At 47.9% G+C, this 16400-nt stretch overlaps 1 protein-coding gene across 2 annotated transcripts; it reads left to right on the top strand.

Moving 5' to 3' along the window:
- The first annotated feature begins 1088 nt into the window (after positions 1–1088).
- On the top strand, positions 1089–9765 carry SLC2A2 (solute carrier family 2 member 2). Of its 2 annotated transcripts, XM_031055396.1 has the most exons (12): positions 1089–1103; positions 1761–1856; positions 2375–2405; positions 2499–2631; positions 3161–3285; positions 4014–4129; positions 4664–4826; positions 5218–5405; positions 6262–6366; positions 8524–8625; positions 9035–9238; positions 9414–9605. In XM_031055396.1, exons 1-12 carry the CDS (start codon positions 1089–1091, stop codon positions 9603–9605), a joined length of 1470 nt encoding a protein of 489 aa, XP_030911256.1. The 2 variants fall into 2 exon arrangements, with proteins under 2 accessions (XP_030911256.1, XP_005419092.1); XM_005419035.2 differs by having other exon boundaries at positions 2375–2631; positions 9414–9765.
- The last annotated feature ends 6635 nt before the right edge of the window (positions 9766–16400 follow it).

The following is a 16400-nucleotide window of genomic DNA, read 5'->3' on the forward strand; positions in this document are numbered from 1 at the left end:
TCAGGGACTGATCTGGAAGATAATTACTTTAATCAGCATTAATCACCTTCCCGGCTGACTCAGACTTTGGCACGGTCTGCTGCCGCTAAGGATGCCACTGTACCCCCCCACCTGCAGCTCCTCTCTCTGACCATGTCAAGGACAGCAAATCCCAAGCCCGAGCAAGACCAGCTCAGACCAGCTTGTGCAGATGTGCAAAGTTCGTGAAAGCCGAGTGAGCTAACGCAAAAATATTTGGCAGTATCAGTAGTATTTGGCAGCATTGGCAGTATTACCCAGAATCCACAATATTTGACAGCACAGCCATCAGCTGGTGGTGCTGAAAGGCGCACTGTTCACACCACTGTAGGATTTTTAATGAAAGCCTCTTTTAATGTAATATTCTGGGTAATTTTGTTGTGTTCCATATCCATACACACACACAGCTATCTCCTCTGATAGCATCAGAGCTGCCTGCTGAGGGGGCTCTGTGTATGGATACACAGAGAGACCTGTATACATCTGTGTTTATATGTGGCTCTCTATGTGGCATACACACACAAATATATTTTAAAGCAGGTGCTAAGTGCTATTAAAATAAAACTCTTAGTCATTTTCTAGCTGCTTTGCTACATGTGCTGGAGAGGTTTCTTCTCCCTGCTTCAGCAAGAGGATTGTGATGTGACAGGCACACCCAGCACAAAAGCTGAGGTAGGTGTTGAGCATCTCGAAACAGGCTCAAGCCCCTGGCACGTCACATTCCAACTGTTCAGCTGAGGTACAGCCCCAAACCAGCCCTGTGGCTGGATCATTTGAATTTTCCAGATCCACTCTATGTCTTTACAGGTCTCTCATTGTTTCGTGTGTGTCCCAAACACAGGGATTGGTGGTGGCTGCTTTGAGCTGAGCGGTGGCCAAATAATGCGTGGAAGACTTGGGTTTCTCATTAACTCCAGAGTTGATATAGTCCCATCTCTCCAAGCACCAGCCCATTTTCCTGCCTCCATCCCAGATCTGCTGTCCAAGCCCTCACCTTGCTCTGCAGCCCAGGACAGTGACTGTTCCCAGAAGGAGAGCGGAAGAGCTGTGGGGTGGATGAGAAAAGGAAAATGCAGACAGAGAAGGTAATCATGGTTTGCTGGTATTTTTGCACTGGACTTTCCAGTGAAATGACTAGGATTTCTGCAGGACCCCAGCACTGAGCAATCCGTTGCCAAAACCAAAACCAACTGAAAAAAAAAATCCCATCCACTAATTAATTGTGCACAGGGGCAAAGGGGAAAAGGGCCAAGGGGATATTTTTATTTTTAAGAGCTCTGTTGGCTCACTGGATTACTTTAACTGTGATGGGAAGAAGAAACGCTTTAAACAGCGCTGATGAAAAACACCCTTTTGGAGTTTTTTTCCCAGCTGTTGTGCTCCAGGGATGGGGATGGGGAACAACACGCTGCTGCTGCTGCTGCTGCTTCTTGCACCTCTGTACTGGGCAGAGCTTTGGCTCTCGCGAGCTCCAGGGCCAGGACGGGCAGTGGAGCAGGGAGAGCTCAACTGTCACTGTGGGGCAACACCACTCTGCCCTGGGGGCCTCATGTTGCCCGTCTCCATGGGCTTTCCTTCTCCTTTGGAGCAAGCCAACCAGCTGTGCTGCTGCAGCAGCATCCCTGGATGCCACTGTCCCAGCCAGCTGGGCAGCAGGCTCCCCTGGGACAGGGGTGGGATGCAGCCCTCCCCCAGTTTTGGCACTGCTAGGACAGTATGATGAGGTTGTTGTTTTCTTCCAGCATCTCACAGGAACATTGGTCCTCTCCGTCTTCACTGCGGTATTGGGCTTCTTCCAGTATGGCTACAGCCTGGGGGTCATTAATGCCCCCCAGAAGGTAAATTGAGCCCCTCAAGCTGTGCATGGTCAAGGAACTACAGCTTCAGGGCAACCAGGGCCAGTTTGTCCCTTGCAGAAGCCCTCAGGAGGACTCTGTCCCTTCCCAGGCAGTTTCTCCCACAGAACAGGGGACAAGGCAGTGGGGTGAGAACATGGCCAGGACCCTCTGTTGGCACTTCCCCAGGGAAAGGAGTGGGGTTCTGCACATAATGGAGCTGTCCCCACTGCAACCTGGTCCCTGTGCCTGAGCGAGCCAAGGGACTGCACCCCTCCACCAAATCCAGTGCCAAATCCAAACACCCTGCTCATCCCAGGCCCAAGAGGTGGAATGTTTTGTGCCTGCCCTTGTGGCCCCTCCCCGCTGTGGTCTGCATGTTGTGGAGCTGGGGACCCCAGGATTTTCCACCTGCAGAGCCTCCAATGCAAATCTTTTCTGAGGCAGAATAAAATCCAAAACAGGGACTGGGGTGGTTATAGATCTCAGCTGACAGTGTTTTTCTTCTTTACCTGTCACAGGTGATAGAAGCGCACTACGGGCGTGTGCTGGGCATTGTCTCCCCGGACAGATATGCCGCCAATGCCTCTGGGGAGGATGGCACGTTCCTCCAGGCTGGCACAGAGGGCACACTCCCACCCCCAGCTGACATCAACGAAGATCTCACTACCTCCCCACACATCCTGACCATGTACTGGTCCCTGTCTGTGTCCGTGTTTGCCGTCGGGGGCATGGTCTCCTCCTTCACCGTGGGCTGGATCGGTGACCGGCTTGGCAGGTGAGAGGCTCCTGTGTGCTCTGACTCTGGGCCACAGCCCAAACCCTTCTGATCGATTTTTTCCCATAGAACCATTTCCTCCCTGTAGAAATATAATTTGTGTTATTTTCAGCAATTTAGGAAAAGAAGGAAAAATAACCCTCCCAACTTCTGAAATACTGTTTCAACTATCACAGAGGTTGGGCTTTTTAAGATCCTCAGTTACAAATCAGACATTTTATTGCAACTTGAGCATTTCAGAGAGCAGCTGATGAGCAGCTTTGATTAAGCTCTGAATTCCCCCTTCTCTTTCCATGGCAAAAGGAAGAGGAGGACATCTGCATGGTATTTGCACAGGATGTAAAGTATCATTTATAATATCATTTAAACTACTCTGATTGTACCCCAGTCTCTGTATTTTGCAGTGCCCGCTCTCATTGTTTTTCCCCTGTAGTACTGATTAAGTGACTTCACAGTTCCTCCTGTGTGTTGCAATGGCTGCTTTGGCTGAGAGAGGTGCCAGAGGAGCTGTGCTGCTACTGCCTTGCAGAGTGAAAGCCATGCTGGTGGTGAACGTCCTCTCCATTGCTGGGAACCTCCTCATGGGGCTGGCGAAATTTGGGCCATCCCACATCCTCATCATCTCCGGGAGAGCGGTCACGGGGCTGTACTGCGGTGAGTCCAGGCTGAAAGCAGCTCCCTGCTAGCATGTCCAGGGCTGCAGTTCAGAGTTTCTCATATTTTTTAATACTTTTCTTAGTTCAGAAGGGGTTTCACAGGTGGGAATTTCCCTCTTCTCCCTACATCTGCCCTTCTTGATCTAGGAGCTTTCCCAGAAGTGTTTGGGTTGGTTCTATCATATCTTCATTTTACACATCCTGAAAGGATCAGGTCCCTCTGTTTCTCAAGGATGGGTTTTGTTGGTGGCTGCTGCAAGAGCACAGCACAAGCCAGGCTGGTTAACAGATTCCCTAGACAGAGAGCACAGGACCAGTGTGCACTAAGAGGATATAGCCAGCAAATAATTGGGAATTACATGAGAATTACCTTGGAAATAACAGCTGTTTACACTGTTACTGGTATGCAAATACAATGCTCCACTCTGAGATTTCAAGGCAAGTTTTAAGAAGGCTCTTTGCCCTGTGATAACTTCAGCAGGTAATCCCTGCTCTGTGCTCTGATGCGTGTGTTCAAGTAAAAAGGCTTCCCAGTTTGGGGCTCTGAATGCAGGGACATCCCAGCACCTTTCCAAGGTGCAGGTGGTTCCCAGCCAGGTGTGAGGGGCTTGGTGGCGTGTGGGGTGCAGCACACAGGCTCCATCCTCCTTTCCCGTTTGGGAAGTGCTTTCTGCTGGCTGCTGAGCTGTGTCTGGAAGAGGTGACACCCACGTGTGCTCGGTGCAGGGCTCTCCTCTGGACTCGTGCCCATGTATGTCAGCGAGGTCTCTCCCACGGCCCTTCGAGGAGCACTGGGGACGCTGCACCAGCTCGCAATTGTCACAGGCATCCTCTTCAGCCAGGTAAGCAGGAAAACACACACAGAGAGGGTGCTTCAGAGAATAAGAAGACCATACTGATATACTGGGCTATTGTTCACCATTCCACCCCAAAACTGAAGGAGTGTGCAAAATAATCTGTTTTAATGGGGTTAAACCCCTGCCTTCAGTAAGAGGTGTCTTAATAAAGACAGCTTCTCAAGAAATAAAAACATACTTCTACAAACAATTTCTCGTCTCCCTGAAGAATTTTTTTCAGCATCTCATCAGTGTCAGGCTGGATCCTGAGCATAAGACCCCTGATAATCAGGTTCTCAAAAATGGCTTCATCAGGGAAGTAGGAAGCCCAAAGCCCCCATCAGCATTGTCCACCATGGCACAAGTCCCACCTACACAATAGGTGGGCACATAAATGTACAGAAAACAAACACATCCAGAAAAATAGTTGGTATTTGCTTCTAGTTGTCTCCCAGTTTTTCACTTTCAAACACCATAGTGATCAATTGCTTTCTCTTAGGGTGTAAAATGATCCATTCAAATATGCCTCAATTATTCCAGATCCTTGGACTAGACTTTCTTCTGGGCAATGATGAGATGTGGCCCCTGCTCCTTGGTCTGTCTGGTGTGGCTGCCCTGCTGCAGTTCTTCCTGCTTTTACTGTGCCCTGAGAGCCCCCGATACCTTTACATCAAACTGGGGAAGGTGGAGGAAGCTAAAAAAAGTAAGAAAGACATTCTGAGCTTGTCTAGAGTTGTTTTTATACTTTACATAGTACAAAACAGACAAGGAAAAGCCTGGCTGAGGACTCACATGTGACTGTGGTTGCTCCATCTCATGCTCTGAGCTGCTGAGATACAAACTATCTCTGGATCAAAAACTATTGGAGACATCTGCACGGGGTTAAGCAGCACTGCTGAGGGATGAGGCTTGAGAGTGATCTCAGGGCCCTGAGAGCCCTGAGTGTTGCAGAGCTGATGTGCTGCTGCCCCTGACTAAACAGATGCGCGCTGGATCCTTGGCTTACCTTGAGTTTCGCCTAAAGAGATTCTTGTCCTTATATATACAATTTACCTACCACTGAAAATAAAATGTCAATCTTTTTTTTCCCTAAGATTTGAAAAGGCTTAGAGGAAACTGTGATCCAATGAAAGAGATTGAAGAGATGGAGAAGGAAAAGCAAGAAGCTGCTAGTGAAAAGAAAGTCTCCATAAGACAGCTTTTCACCTCTTCCAAGTACAGGCAGGCTGTCATTGTGGCGCTGATGGTGCAAATATCCCAGCAGTTCTCGGGAATCAATGCGGTGAGTCTCCCCAAAATGTTTGTCTCTCAAGAGATCCATGCTGAGCATGAAAAGGCAGCTCTGGCTCCATCCAAGCCATGCAGGGATGGAAGAAGGATTTCCCATGGCTGCAGTGGGCTCCTGGTTCCCTGCCAAGCAGGAGGGGAGAATGGTGGGAGGGAGTCCAGCACAAAACCAGCTGGCACAGCAGGCCCATGCTGAGCCCTCCCATGACTCTCCCCTACCCAAGTTTGTCAGCAGTTTGCTATCTTTAATGACATCATGCTCACCCCAGAATCACTATTTTATAGCCATTTTTAACTAAACAACTTTTGCATCACCTCCTGGAATATGAGAAATCCATTTGACACCCAGAAGCATTAAGGAGCACACAGGGATGCCCAGCCTACCTGGCTCTAGGCCATGCCCATCCCATCCACCAGCCACCCTTTACCTCCTGCCCTTAACTTTCACCAGAAAGGAATCACCTTATTCTTGGAGAGAAGAAAGAAATGAGAGTCATTGCAATGAGAATATTTAAAATTAATGTAAAACTTGGTCATACTAAGATATTTGTCTTGAGTGCTCAGTGCTGGTGATCTGGATTTTAAGATTAAACATAGACTACATAGAAGAAAACAGATTTAACCTGCAAATGCAGTAGTTCAAGAGGGGAATTTCAACAGGATTTTTAACTCCCTCAGGCTCCTATGAAATTTTCAGCTTTAATCATTATAACAAGCCATTAAAATTTGAAAAATTAATCATAATTAAATTGCGCCACATCTCAGCCAAGCAAGTGCAACTCTTCCCTCATGAGAACAAAAAGTTTCAACAGCCCTGTTGCCTAATCCTTCATCCTGATGTATTCTGATAGATCTTTTACTACTCCACAAACATTTTCGAGAGAGCTGGGGTTGACCAACCAGTTTATGCAACCATCGGCGTTGGAGTGGTGAACACGGTCTTCACTGTTATCTCTGTAAGTAAATACTTCTGCCCCCTGGACTACAAAGACACGTAAGGTACAACGTGGTTTTGAAACATGATTTTATTCTGGAGCTGGGATTTGCAGTGTTGCAGGACTGACCCTGAACACCTTACAGGGAAAAATCATTCTCTGGGAAAGTTGAATTTGAAAATTCAAGCCTTGACATAGAGCATGTGGCTATTGATCTGCACTGCTAAATGCCTCATGAGTGGAAACTGCACCACTGTATTCAGGGCAGCTCTGAAAACTCTGCATTTCCCCTAAAAGAAAAGTTGCCCTTGAGACTGCAATTCTGCAGGTCCTATTTCCCCAGGGAGCAGGCAGGGGATGCAGGCTCTGATGGGGAAGTGACCAGTTCCCAGTCTGCTCTTACCTGTTATCTTTCAAACTGCTTTCTGTATGTACATAGCACCTGCAGAAGTGATATCCAAAGGCTATTCCACAGCAATAAAAGTAATCCAGCACCTTTCCTCATCCTATCTACACAGGGCTCTGCAGCAATAAAAGGATAGTTCTGTTTCCACAGACCTTCCCTTCATTTGTCTCTCTCTTGAGAGGATTAACACAATTCCTATCAGCTGGCAATTAGTTTTATAGTGTGGCCATTAATATAAGATCAGGAAATGCCAGGCCTATTTGACTCCTATCTCTCTAGAGATTTAGGGAAGTAAAGAACTTTCACCAATATGATGGGACTGGCTGCAAGGCAGAAATACACAGCTCCAAGAGATTTAGGACAATTTTAAACTGACAGAGAGGAGGATTTGATTAGATATTAGAAATAAATTCTTGTCTGTGAGGGTGGTGAGGCACTGACACAGGTTTCTTAGAGAGGTTGTGGATGCCCCATCCCTGAACTGTCCACAGCCAGACTTGGTCTTGTGGAAGGTGTCCCTGCCTATGACAGGGGGTTGAAATTGGATGATCTTTAAAGTCCCTTCCAACCTAAACCATTTGTACTCCAGTATGTGTGAGAGAGGACATCCTGGAGTAAACCTGCCTTAGAGAAAGTCCATTGTAGTCCTTAGAAAAAGTTCATTTTGTCCATGGGGACAAAATGGGATGTTTATTGTGAAATGAGGCACAGAGATGTGCAGCTGGAAGAAGCCTTTCTTCAGCATGGAGGGTGCCCTGCAGCTCGGTCCCCAGGACTGTGGTACTTGCAGCCTTGGGCATTTGCTCTTTGCTTCTTTTGTCCACGAGCACTTAAAAATTACCTGCTTTTGTCAATAAATGACAGACCCTGATCAAAAGGCAGAAGTGCTGACAGCTGGGTGGACCTTGGCAAGGGGAGAAGGGAGCAGAGACTCATCCTCTGCAACTTCACATGTCAGCACATGAACCGCCTTCAGCAACAGAGACGGCCTCTGGGAAGTGTAAATCATGGCTATTATGGCAGCAAAGGTGAGGCTGCTGGCCCGAGGTGTCCTTTCAAGCTGAGGGGAAGGAGCAGGCAGCCTCAGAGGCTGCTGCATGGTTAGGCCAGGACAGCTGCAATGTCCTCTGGAGGGACCTACAGCTCCCCGTCGGGTGAGGTGTCTGGTACAGACTTAGGTACCTGTCAAAAGCTGGGTGACATGGCTGGAGTCCACCAAGAGGAGCTGAGAAGGAGTAAACTAAACTTTGTGACTACCAGTAAAGCAAAAAAAGTCTGGGAGTGATTGGAGGAAAAATCCTGACTGCAGCTGCTACACAGCTATGCCTGCCTTAGGACAGGCAAGGTGCAGTGGCCCGTGATGTGACCTGAATTGTGCTACATTTTGAAGCCTGATTTCAAACTAATGCAGACCTAGTAAGTTTTTAGTTCCTGGAAGAAAAAAAAGAAAAGGGAGAGAGAGAAAGTCCACAGTCAGCAATTCATGTGTAGGAGTGGTGGGAAGTCCTGAGAGCTTGGAAATGCATGGGCTTTGAGTGTGTGTGCCTTTGCCTTGCCCTTGGCAGGGTGACTGCTCAGTCAGGCTCCCCAGCAGCTTCCAGCAGAGTTTCTGACACTTGGAAACCAGCACATAAATCTGTACCACTAGAGCTAAAAGAGCAAAAGAACAAAAGAGCAAAAGTGTGGCAGTGGTAACAGGTTGGTTATGGCAATTGGACCTGGTCCTGAGAGTGGTGGTGCTGGACACTGAGCTCCTGCATGTGTTTCTACAGGTCTTTCTGGTGGAGAAGGCGGGCAGGCGGTCCCTGTTCCTGGCAGGTTTGATGGGCATGTTAGTCAGCGCCGTGGCCATGACAGTTGGGCTTGTGCTCCTGGTAAGGATTTCTCTCCAATTTTTCTCCCTGCTTTGAAAACAAGAGAAGATCCCATCAAAATCAGTCCAAACTATTGCTGCAAATCCCGTCAAGATGAAAAAGCAAATAAGGGGTGGCCTCCTTTGCTGGACACCCTGGTTATTAAAGGGTGCCATTCTGCCTCATTTTGCTGAGCTGCAGGCAAGGAAAGGGCTCAAAGAAACAGCTGAGCTGATGGCTGTGAACTCCTCCAGGCAGCAATGCTGGCACCACATGCCCAGCCAGCACTTGGCACAAGAGTTTAAAACCTTAGTTATTCATGTCCAGTCTCCCTTTGTCTGAATAGAAAGAAATTTCTGAAAAATGAATCTAAATAAAGCAATTAGTGATAATTATTGAGAGTTACTTGGGTAACACCAACCTCTTGCAGAGCAAGTTTGCCTGGATGAGCTATGTCAGCATGGTCGCAATCTTCCTCTTCGTCATCTTCTTCGAAGTGGGGCCTGGGCCCATCCCCTGGTTTATCGTAGCCGAGCTGTTCAGCCAGGGGCCGCGCCCTGCCGCCATCGCTGTCGCCGGCTTCTGCAACTGGGCCTGCAACTTCATCGTGGGAATGTGCTTCCAGTACATAGCAGTAAGAAATCTCTTAAACCATACAAATAAATGACAGGCACAATCCCATGTGAATGTGCCTCCCTGATTTCCATCCCCCAGCCTGCCTGGGCACACCTCAGCCAGCTGGGTAGGAAGGGGAAGCCATGCCTGAGATGCTGATGGTGGGTCTCCCTGTTCTCACTTTCCCACTGCAGGATCTGTGTGGACCATACGTGTTTGCAATCTTCGCAGGTCTGCTCCTCATCTTCTTCCTGTTTGCACACTTCAAAGTGCCAGAGACAAAAGGAAAGTCCTTTGAGGAGATTGCAGCTGTGTTCCGCCGCAAGAAGCTCTCGGCCAAAGCCATGACTGAGCTGCAAGACCTGCGACGCGGCGAGGAGGCATAGACATCCTGTGCACCCAGAAAGGAGGGACTGGGCGTGCACCTCCTTCAGGCACCATGGGAAGAATGTTGGGCAAAAGTCTCGTTTCACCAAAAACCTTGCAGCTGGCAGACCAGGAGGAGGCATCCATTGGATTCCTTCTGGCTGCTGCGGTTCACACCTCCCAGCCACAGGTGCTAACCTGGAATTTTACTCAGACACTTGGGACAACTGGGCTGCAGGAAGAGCTAGGGAAAGGACAGGAGGAATACGATACATGTCCATCTCAATGCCCTGCTAGAAGAGCCCAGTGGGACAGTGATCTTACCAGACAGCATTGAGCAGGGCTGTCTCTTAGCAGAAATGAAGGAAAGAGGGGCTGGCTGATGCTGCAGCCTCATGTTTTCACTTTTTTTATCCCCATCTCTCTGCTTCATTCTGCTGAATGAGCTGGTGCCTTTAAAATCCAACTGCTCACACAGTTGTGCCACCAGCACACAGCACTGATCACCCCAGGTGCTAAGGAAAACAGGTGGAGCAAACACCCCCTTACTCTTGCTTCTGCAGAGGAAGACGGTGGATCCCACCTGAACTGGTTGGGATGTACTTCCCTTGCTTTTCTATCTGTGCATTATGGAAATGCTGTCTGATGTCATAAGGATTTCTCAGTTACAGTATTTTTTTTGAGAATCTTAGAAACTGGCTGGGCTGGTGGGCACTTTTCCTACATTTCAGCCAGACTATTTAGCTCTCTCTTTCCTCCCAGGAAGCCTCTCCTCTCCCCCTTCTCACTGCTACAGCACAAGGCACAGCACAACACTGACCACACAAAAGGCCTGGGCACTCTTGGCCTCCATGTGAGGAGACTCGAGCCCTGCTGCCACCCCTTCCATGGTGTGACCATTGCCAGGGCACCTCCTTCCCCATCTGCACCTTCCTTCCCTTCCTTTTATACAGTGCTCGAGACCCACAGGCTCCAGGTCCAGCCAAGGGCTCAGGCTGCTCACAGAGCAACAATTAATGATGACCCAAAGAAGAAATGGGTATTGGAAGGTTAACTGGAATGTGCCACTTACCTAACCCCATTTTCCATCACCTAGCATTTTGCTGGCTGGATGTGCTTCAGCCAAGATAGTGTGTAAGCAGGAGGTCATGCTGTTTCCATAGCCCTTTTGGTTTTGCTCCTTTTGCTTCTTTATGAGACATTTTTATGTGTCAGAATCAAACTCCGAGGATTTTTCTTCCTTTTTTGGGGGCATATTTTGGAATCATTGTAAAAGCCTGCTCTCTGCTTGACTTTTAAGATTTGCGTGTTCCTTGTTTGATACCAGGTTACTTTTTAGCAACTTTCTCAGGGTAGAAACACATTATTTATTTAGAGATGAAACACCAGCATTGCTTGGTCACTGTGTGCTCACCAGGGCTGCTGGTGAAGCAGTGGCCATAATGTAACAAAGGATCGAGCATAATGAAAAGCACAAAATAGATGGGCTGAGGAGGATCACACTGCTGCTATAGGTTTGGTTTTAGGGAAGGTTCATGCTCCCTTCCATGTGCCTGAACTTTTTTTTCCTTTGTAGACTTTACTGTCTTGGTATTAACCTTACAGCACACTCTGGTCACTTCCAAGTGATGGGAAGAGCAGCCACAAGGTCCACTGGCAGAAATGCCTGGCCCTGGTGTGCACTGAAGCAGTAAGATGGCACCAAAGGCTTTGCTGGAGTGACTGCTGGGATTTAACTAGAGGAGAACTGGGTCAGAGCTGTCATGTGCTGCAGTGGTGGGTGACCTGGGTCTGACATGGGGTGTGCAGGGCTGCTGGGACCAGATCCCAGGCTAGGGAGGACAACAGAGCAGCAGAGCTGGTGCACAGGCCTGTGTGGAGCTGTCCATCTGTGTGCTGCACACAGGTGCCCCCAGGTGAGACCAGCGGCCACAGCAGGCTCAGAAGCTCTCCACTGGCTGTGTTTACTGTAAGTTAAATATAATGGACTATCTGAATGTACAAAAAGGAGAAAAAAAGAGAACTCTTGCTATCAGCATTGTTATCTATGTCTGTTAGATAAAATATGAACAACATCTATGTCATGTGATGGCTTGTGCTGCTGTTTTTCCCCCGCTGTACATCTCAGACATACATCCAGTGCCAGATGGGAGCTATTTTCCTAGCAGGACACAGTTGCTCCACGGGTGGTAAAAGCTGTGCAAGCCCTCAGCTAAATCCCTTTGAAATAGGTGGTCCAGGGGTCAGCCTTGGGGTTGGAGGCAGCCCTGGAGCTGGTGGCAGCTGGCTTTGGGCTGGGATGGACCTTGACTGGAGGGGTGCCAGTGTCTGGCCCCAGCTGTCCACACTGCCCACTTCACCCCACTGTGAAGCACCTCTGCTTGCATGGGGCTGGTGCAGCCTAAAACCTGGCACTGGGGCCTCTGTAGGCATGAGAGGCAGGAGGAGCATTTGGGGAGAAGTGAGGTTCAAAGCAGATTTTCCACTGCTCTAAAGGCCCAGCCAGGCTGGGTTTCCTGTGATCATACAGGGAGTATGAAATTATTTCCTAAACTTGTGCTAAGTTTTGTCCTATTGTCTGGGGGGCATTGGTGACTCTGCCAGCAGCTCAGCAGTGAGGGGCCTTACTGATCAACACTGAACAGTCAGTCCTGGTTTTCCTGTCTCACTGGTGAAGGACAATAGAAACCCCAGTCCAGTTACTGTGGTACAGCACATAAATCAGTTTAACAAAGCCCACAGCATTAACACTGTCCACAGCTACACCACTGAACTTCCCAGAAGAGCTGCCTGGGGGTTCAGAGGCACCTAAGGAAAATGGAGTGTCAGGCTGTGTTCCCTTGCAGCAGCTGCCATGTGGAAGGTAAGGGAGTTCTCTCCTTCCAGCCTGGGACAGGATGAGCAGAGTAAGGCATTGCTGGCCCTTTGTCCTCCCCATGGCTGCAATGAAGGATCAAGCTGGGCTTTACTACCACAAGAGCACTTTAGCCATATGCCAGCACAGGACAGGGTCATTAGAGTTAGTTAAATCTGACTATATGTTTACTTTTGTCTCATCCCATCAGGCTGATAATTAGGACTGTACACTTTATCTGTCCTTGCTACATGCAAGTTCCAGTTAAAACTTGTTTTTGAGACACAGCTTGTTGAATCACTATTTTTATCTCTCACCATTACAGTTTTACTAAGTTGCTAATCATTAAGAAAATTTAAAAGACCAAGTCAAACTTATTAGCTAAATGGTCACTGCATTTTAGTAACATGCTAAATATGTTCTCATACCATGCCTGGCTAATAATGCAATATAATTAATAATCCCCGAGAAAGCATCTTGTCAGCAAGAGCTTTGACAGTGTTTTCCTAATGTGCTGAGACAACAGCCATTAGGACTTTTCTGTTGTGCCAACAGTATCTAGTCTCCCACTCTCTAGGCTTAATTTTAAAATTAGTTTGACTTCCCTAATTCAATAAACTCAGGACATTCGGCCCCATTAATGCTCTCCACACTAATTTATCACAGGTTTTTCTGCCTCACTTCAACTTGTTTTTCATCACTGAGAAGCACTACCCTCTATCTCTGGAGTCAAACAGCTGATAATGATGAAGCTAACCCAAGTACTATGTATGCAGGGACAAAGTCTTTGAGATATGATTAATTTTCTGAGGTGTTCAATGTCCTTATCTTTCACTAGAAATCTATGGGAGCTGTGGAATTTCAAGGGAGGATATCAGGTCTGGATCCAGCAGAATGTGTAAGCATCAGATTAAATTTAAGGTAACTGAGTGTGCTCAAGTATTTCACTAAATCCTGAAGCAACAGTGGCAAATTTCACCCAGAGGCACAGCCTGAGTAGCTGTGCTGAAAGGGAAGGAATGTCCTCCCCAGCACTGGGGCAATAAATCCTGGCTGCAGATCAGCAGTCCTTAAATTTTACAGGCTGTAGATACAACTGCAGACCCGAGGCTTGGGTAGTGTCCTGCGTTTTGCCTCCCTGCACTCTGTTCAGGAGAGAGAGAGGCTCTGTGACTCTGGAAAACTTCACTGCTGCAGCACTGTTGCAGCCCCAGGAGGAGGGAACAGCTGGAGTTACTTTGTGCTTTCCTTCTTCCCTGTGGGGAAGTTACAATTACAGTGGATCCTGCTAGCTCACAGTGTCACCGTGCTGTCACTGCTTGTCCCTGAGCCCCAGGGTGTGTATGCCCAGGGTGATTCCCTGGGTATTCCCACGTGGGCTCGACACAGGAAGCAGACAGTGAATGCCAGGAATAAAGCAGTGCCCAGAGCAGAGTGAGTGCCTATGGCAGGGTCACTACAGAGGGTCCCTGACCCCATTCCTGCAACACAGACACACTGTACCTAGGAGCTCTGAGGGCCTGCTGAGCAGGGCACTGCCCTGTGGAGGGGGATCACTGATCCACAGCTTCTCTCAGGTCCTCCTGCTCAAGGCTCTGCCCACAGGCCAGGCTCACCCCAACAGCCAGGACACCATGGGATCCCAGGAAAGTCAGCTCAGCAGCTGAAACAGAGACACTGCTCAGGTTGGGACAGGGCTGTTTACACCACTCTGCTCATGACCTGGTATTTGTAATCGTGTGACCTGACCCCATGGCCCAGAGGTGTAAACACCTCCTCCTGCCTTCCATGGGCCGCCTGGAAACAGGTGGGATGTTTACCCCAGCACTGGCTGACGTGTATATTCTCAAGGCTGGGCTTTGATGAGGTGCTTTAGGGCATCAGACACTTCTCCAGGACATAACTGAGAACAGACACAACTCATTCAGTTTAAATCTTCCTGAAGTTTTCTAGTCCCTCTTCACTTCTTAAAGACACAGATAAGAGAAGAAGAACTTGATAACATGAGAGAAAAGGTGTGTGATCCAGCTGTGCAACACTGGAAAGACAACACCTTTAAATGTGAAAGGCCATGGTATTTCATTTACAAATATGCTTTGAATCAAATTGCTGTTCTTGTATAGAAAAGTGGGATAATCACATTAATACTATCAAGAACTGCACTTTAGAAAATTAATGTCGATCTAGACAACGGAACGACGCCGGCAGGCAATAACTGATGGATTGGATTTCCAATGTTTTTTATTGAATCTCAAATAAAAGCTGTCTTGGAATATTTGTTTTGGGTCTGAAAAAATTAAAATCATCTACAGTGCACTTCAATAAAAAGACTTGATTTAGCCCAGAAGATCTCTCAAGTTATTCAAAATGAATCTGTTAATTGTGGAAAATCAGCCAAATTTATCAACTGATACTTGAGGAAAAAAAAAAGTCATGAGTAGTGTTTAGCTCCAGGCTGCTGCAGATTGGGTTCAGAACAGTTGGTCGTTTTCTCACAAAGTGTTTTTTTAGAAGATAAAAAGCCCTAGAGCATGTGCAACTCGCCACACACTTGCAGGTAAACAAACACACACCGCACATGTTAAAACACTTAACAGGACGCCCCAGATTCTGCCTATCAACTGAGACAGCAGTAAAACGGGCAGGATAAAGGGTATCATCTCCAGAGCAGGCTGGGTGAGGCAGCATCCAGGGAAAGCCCAAGTTAAGGACAGAGATGATGCTGGAGCCTCATGAAGTGGCCCCATGTAAATGAGAGCCAAACTTAACTCCTTGGCTGTACAATTTGGAGTGTGTAACCAAGAGCAGGACCACAGGCAAACAAATCACAAAAATTAACACAGATTAAATAAAACATCTCATGGTGAACCATTTAAAAATGTGATTTGTGTAGCTACCCCATTAGAGCACAGATGACAAAGTCAGGGTCTCAGGGCAAAAAACGTAGGACAGCACACAGCAGCCTGTGACGGTGATGGCTGAGCCAGGTGCTGCCACTGCTGCCACTGAATCCCTGCATTTTGCTGTATTTGTTGTATTTATAGGTGACCTGCAGGGCACCCTACAGAGCCAGGGCTCATCCACCAGCAGTTCACAGGAAAGCTCCTGGTGAATTTGTTCAAAGAGCTCAAAGTATGATGACATCTGATTAGGAAGGATTTAGTTAAAACAGTCCTTTGGCCTCAGGACCCGCTGATCAAGCTTCCATGGCCACAGACCTCTCCTGATGCAGCACAGGGAATGGTTGTTGGACAGGATGAGGGCTGTGTCACAGTTTAGCATGCTTTGGATTGGAAAATCTCTTTAAAGATCATTTACTCCAAACCCCTACCATGGGTACAGACATCTTTCACTAGATCAGCTCTAAACCCCATCCACTCTGGCCTGGAGCACTTCCAAGGGTGGGACAGCCAGTTTTTCTGAAAAGGGTTTTTCCAAATCTTCCCTCTTTTCAGTTTGAAACCATTGGCTCTTGTCCTGTCAATATAGGCCCTGATAAAAAGTCTCTATCTTACACATAATCCTCCTTAATATATGGAAATACTGCAACAAGGTCTCCTGGGAACCTTCTCTTTTCCAGGCTGAACAACCCCGACAGAGGATCATCTTCATGGTCCTCCCCTGGATCTGCTCCAACAGATCAATGTTTCATATGGTGGGGATTGCCACATGGGGGTGGCCACAGTATTCCAGTACTAATAATTCCACCATTACGAGAATATCAAACAGAAGCCCTCGGTAAGGATCTCAGCCATCTCCGTCCCTTCAGGCTGATTATAATGGTCTCAGAACACTCGTTTCTGATTACTCTGAGTGGGGGCACACGAGGCAGACAAAGGAGTTTTGTGTGTACAGTCACACACGGCTCACACGGCTTTGGGGGCATTTTGGGGACACTTTGGGGACGCACATTTTCCCCAGCGTTGGTCTAATGCCCACCGCCGTAGCCAAGCAGTTCTCA

This window comes from Geospiza fortis, unplaced genomic scaffold (assembly GCF_000277835.1).
Source record: "Geospiza fortis unplaced genomic scaffold, GeoFor_1.0 scaffold172, whole genome shotgun sequence".
Lineage (NCBI taxonomy): Eukaryota > Metazoa > Chordata > Aves > Passeriformes > Thraupidae > Geospiza > Geospiza fortis.

What these genes read in the sequence shown, in the direction of transcription:
- SLC2A2 (XM_005419035.2), top strand. An exon ending in TCATTAATGCCCCCCAGAAG is followed by an intron (nt 1,857 to 2,374) that starts GTAAATTGAGCC and finishes TACCTGTCACAG; the next exon opens with GTGATAGAAGCGCACTACGG. An exon ending in CAGGCATCCTCTTCAGCCAG is followed by an intron (nt 4,130 to 4,663) that starts GTAAGCAGGAAA and finishes CAATTATTCCAG; the next exon opens with ATCCTTGGACTAGACTTTCT.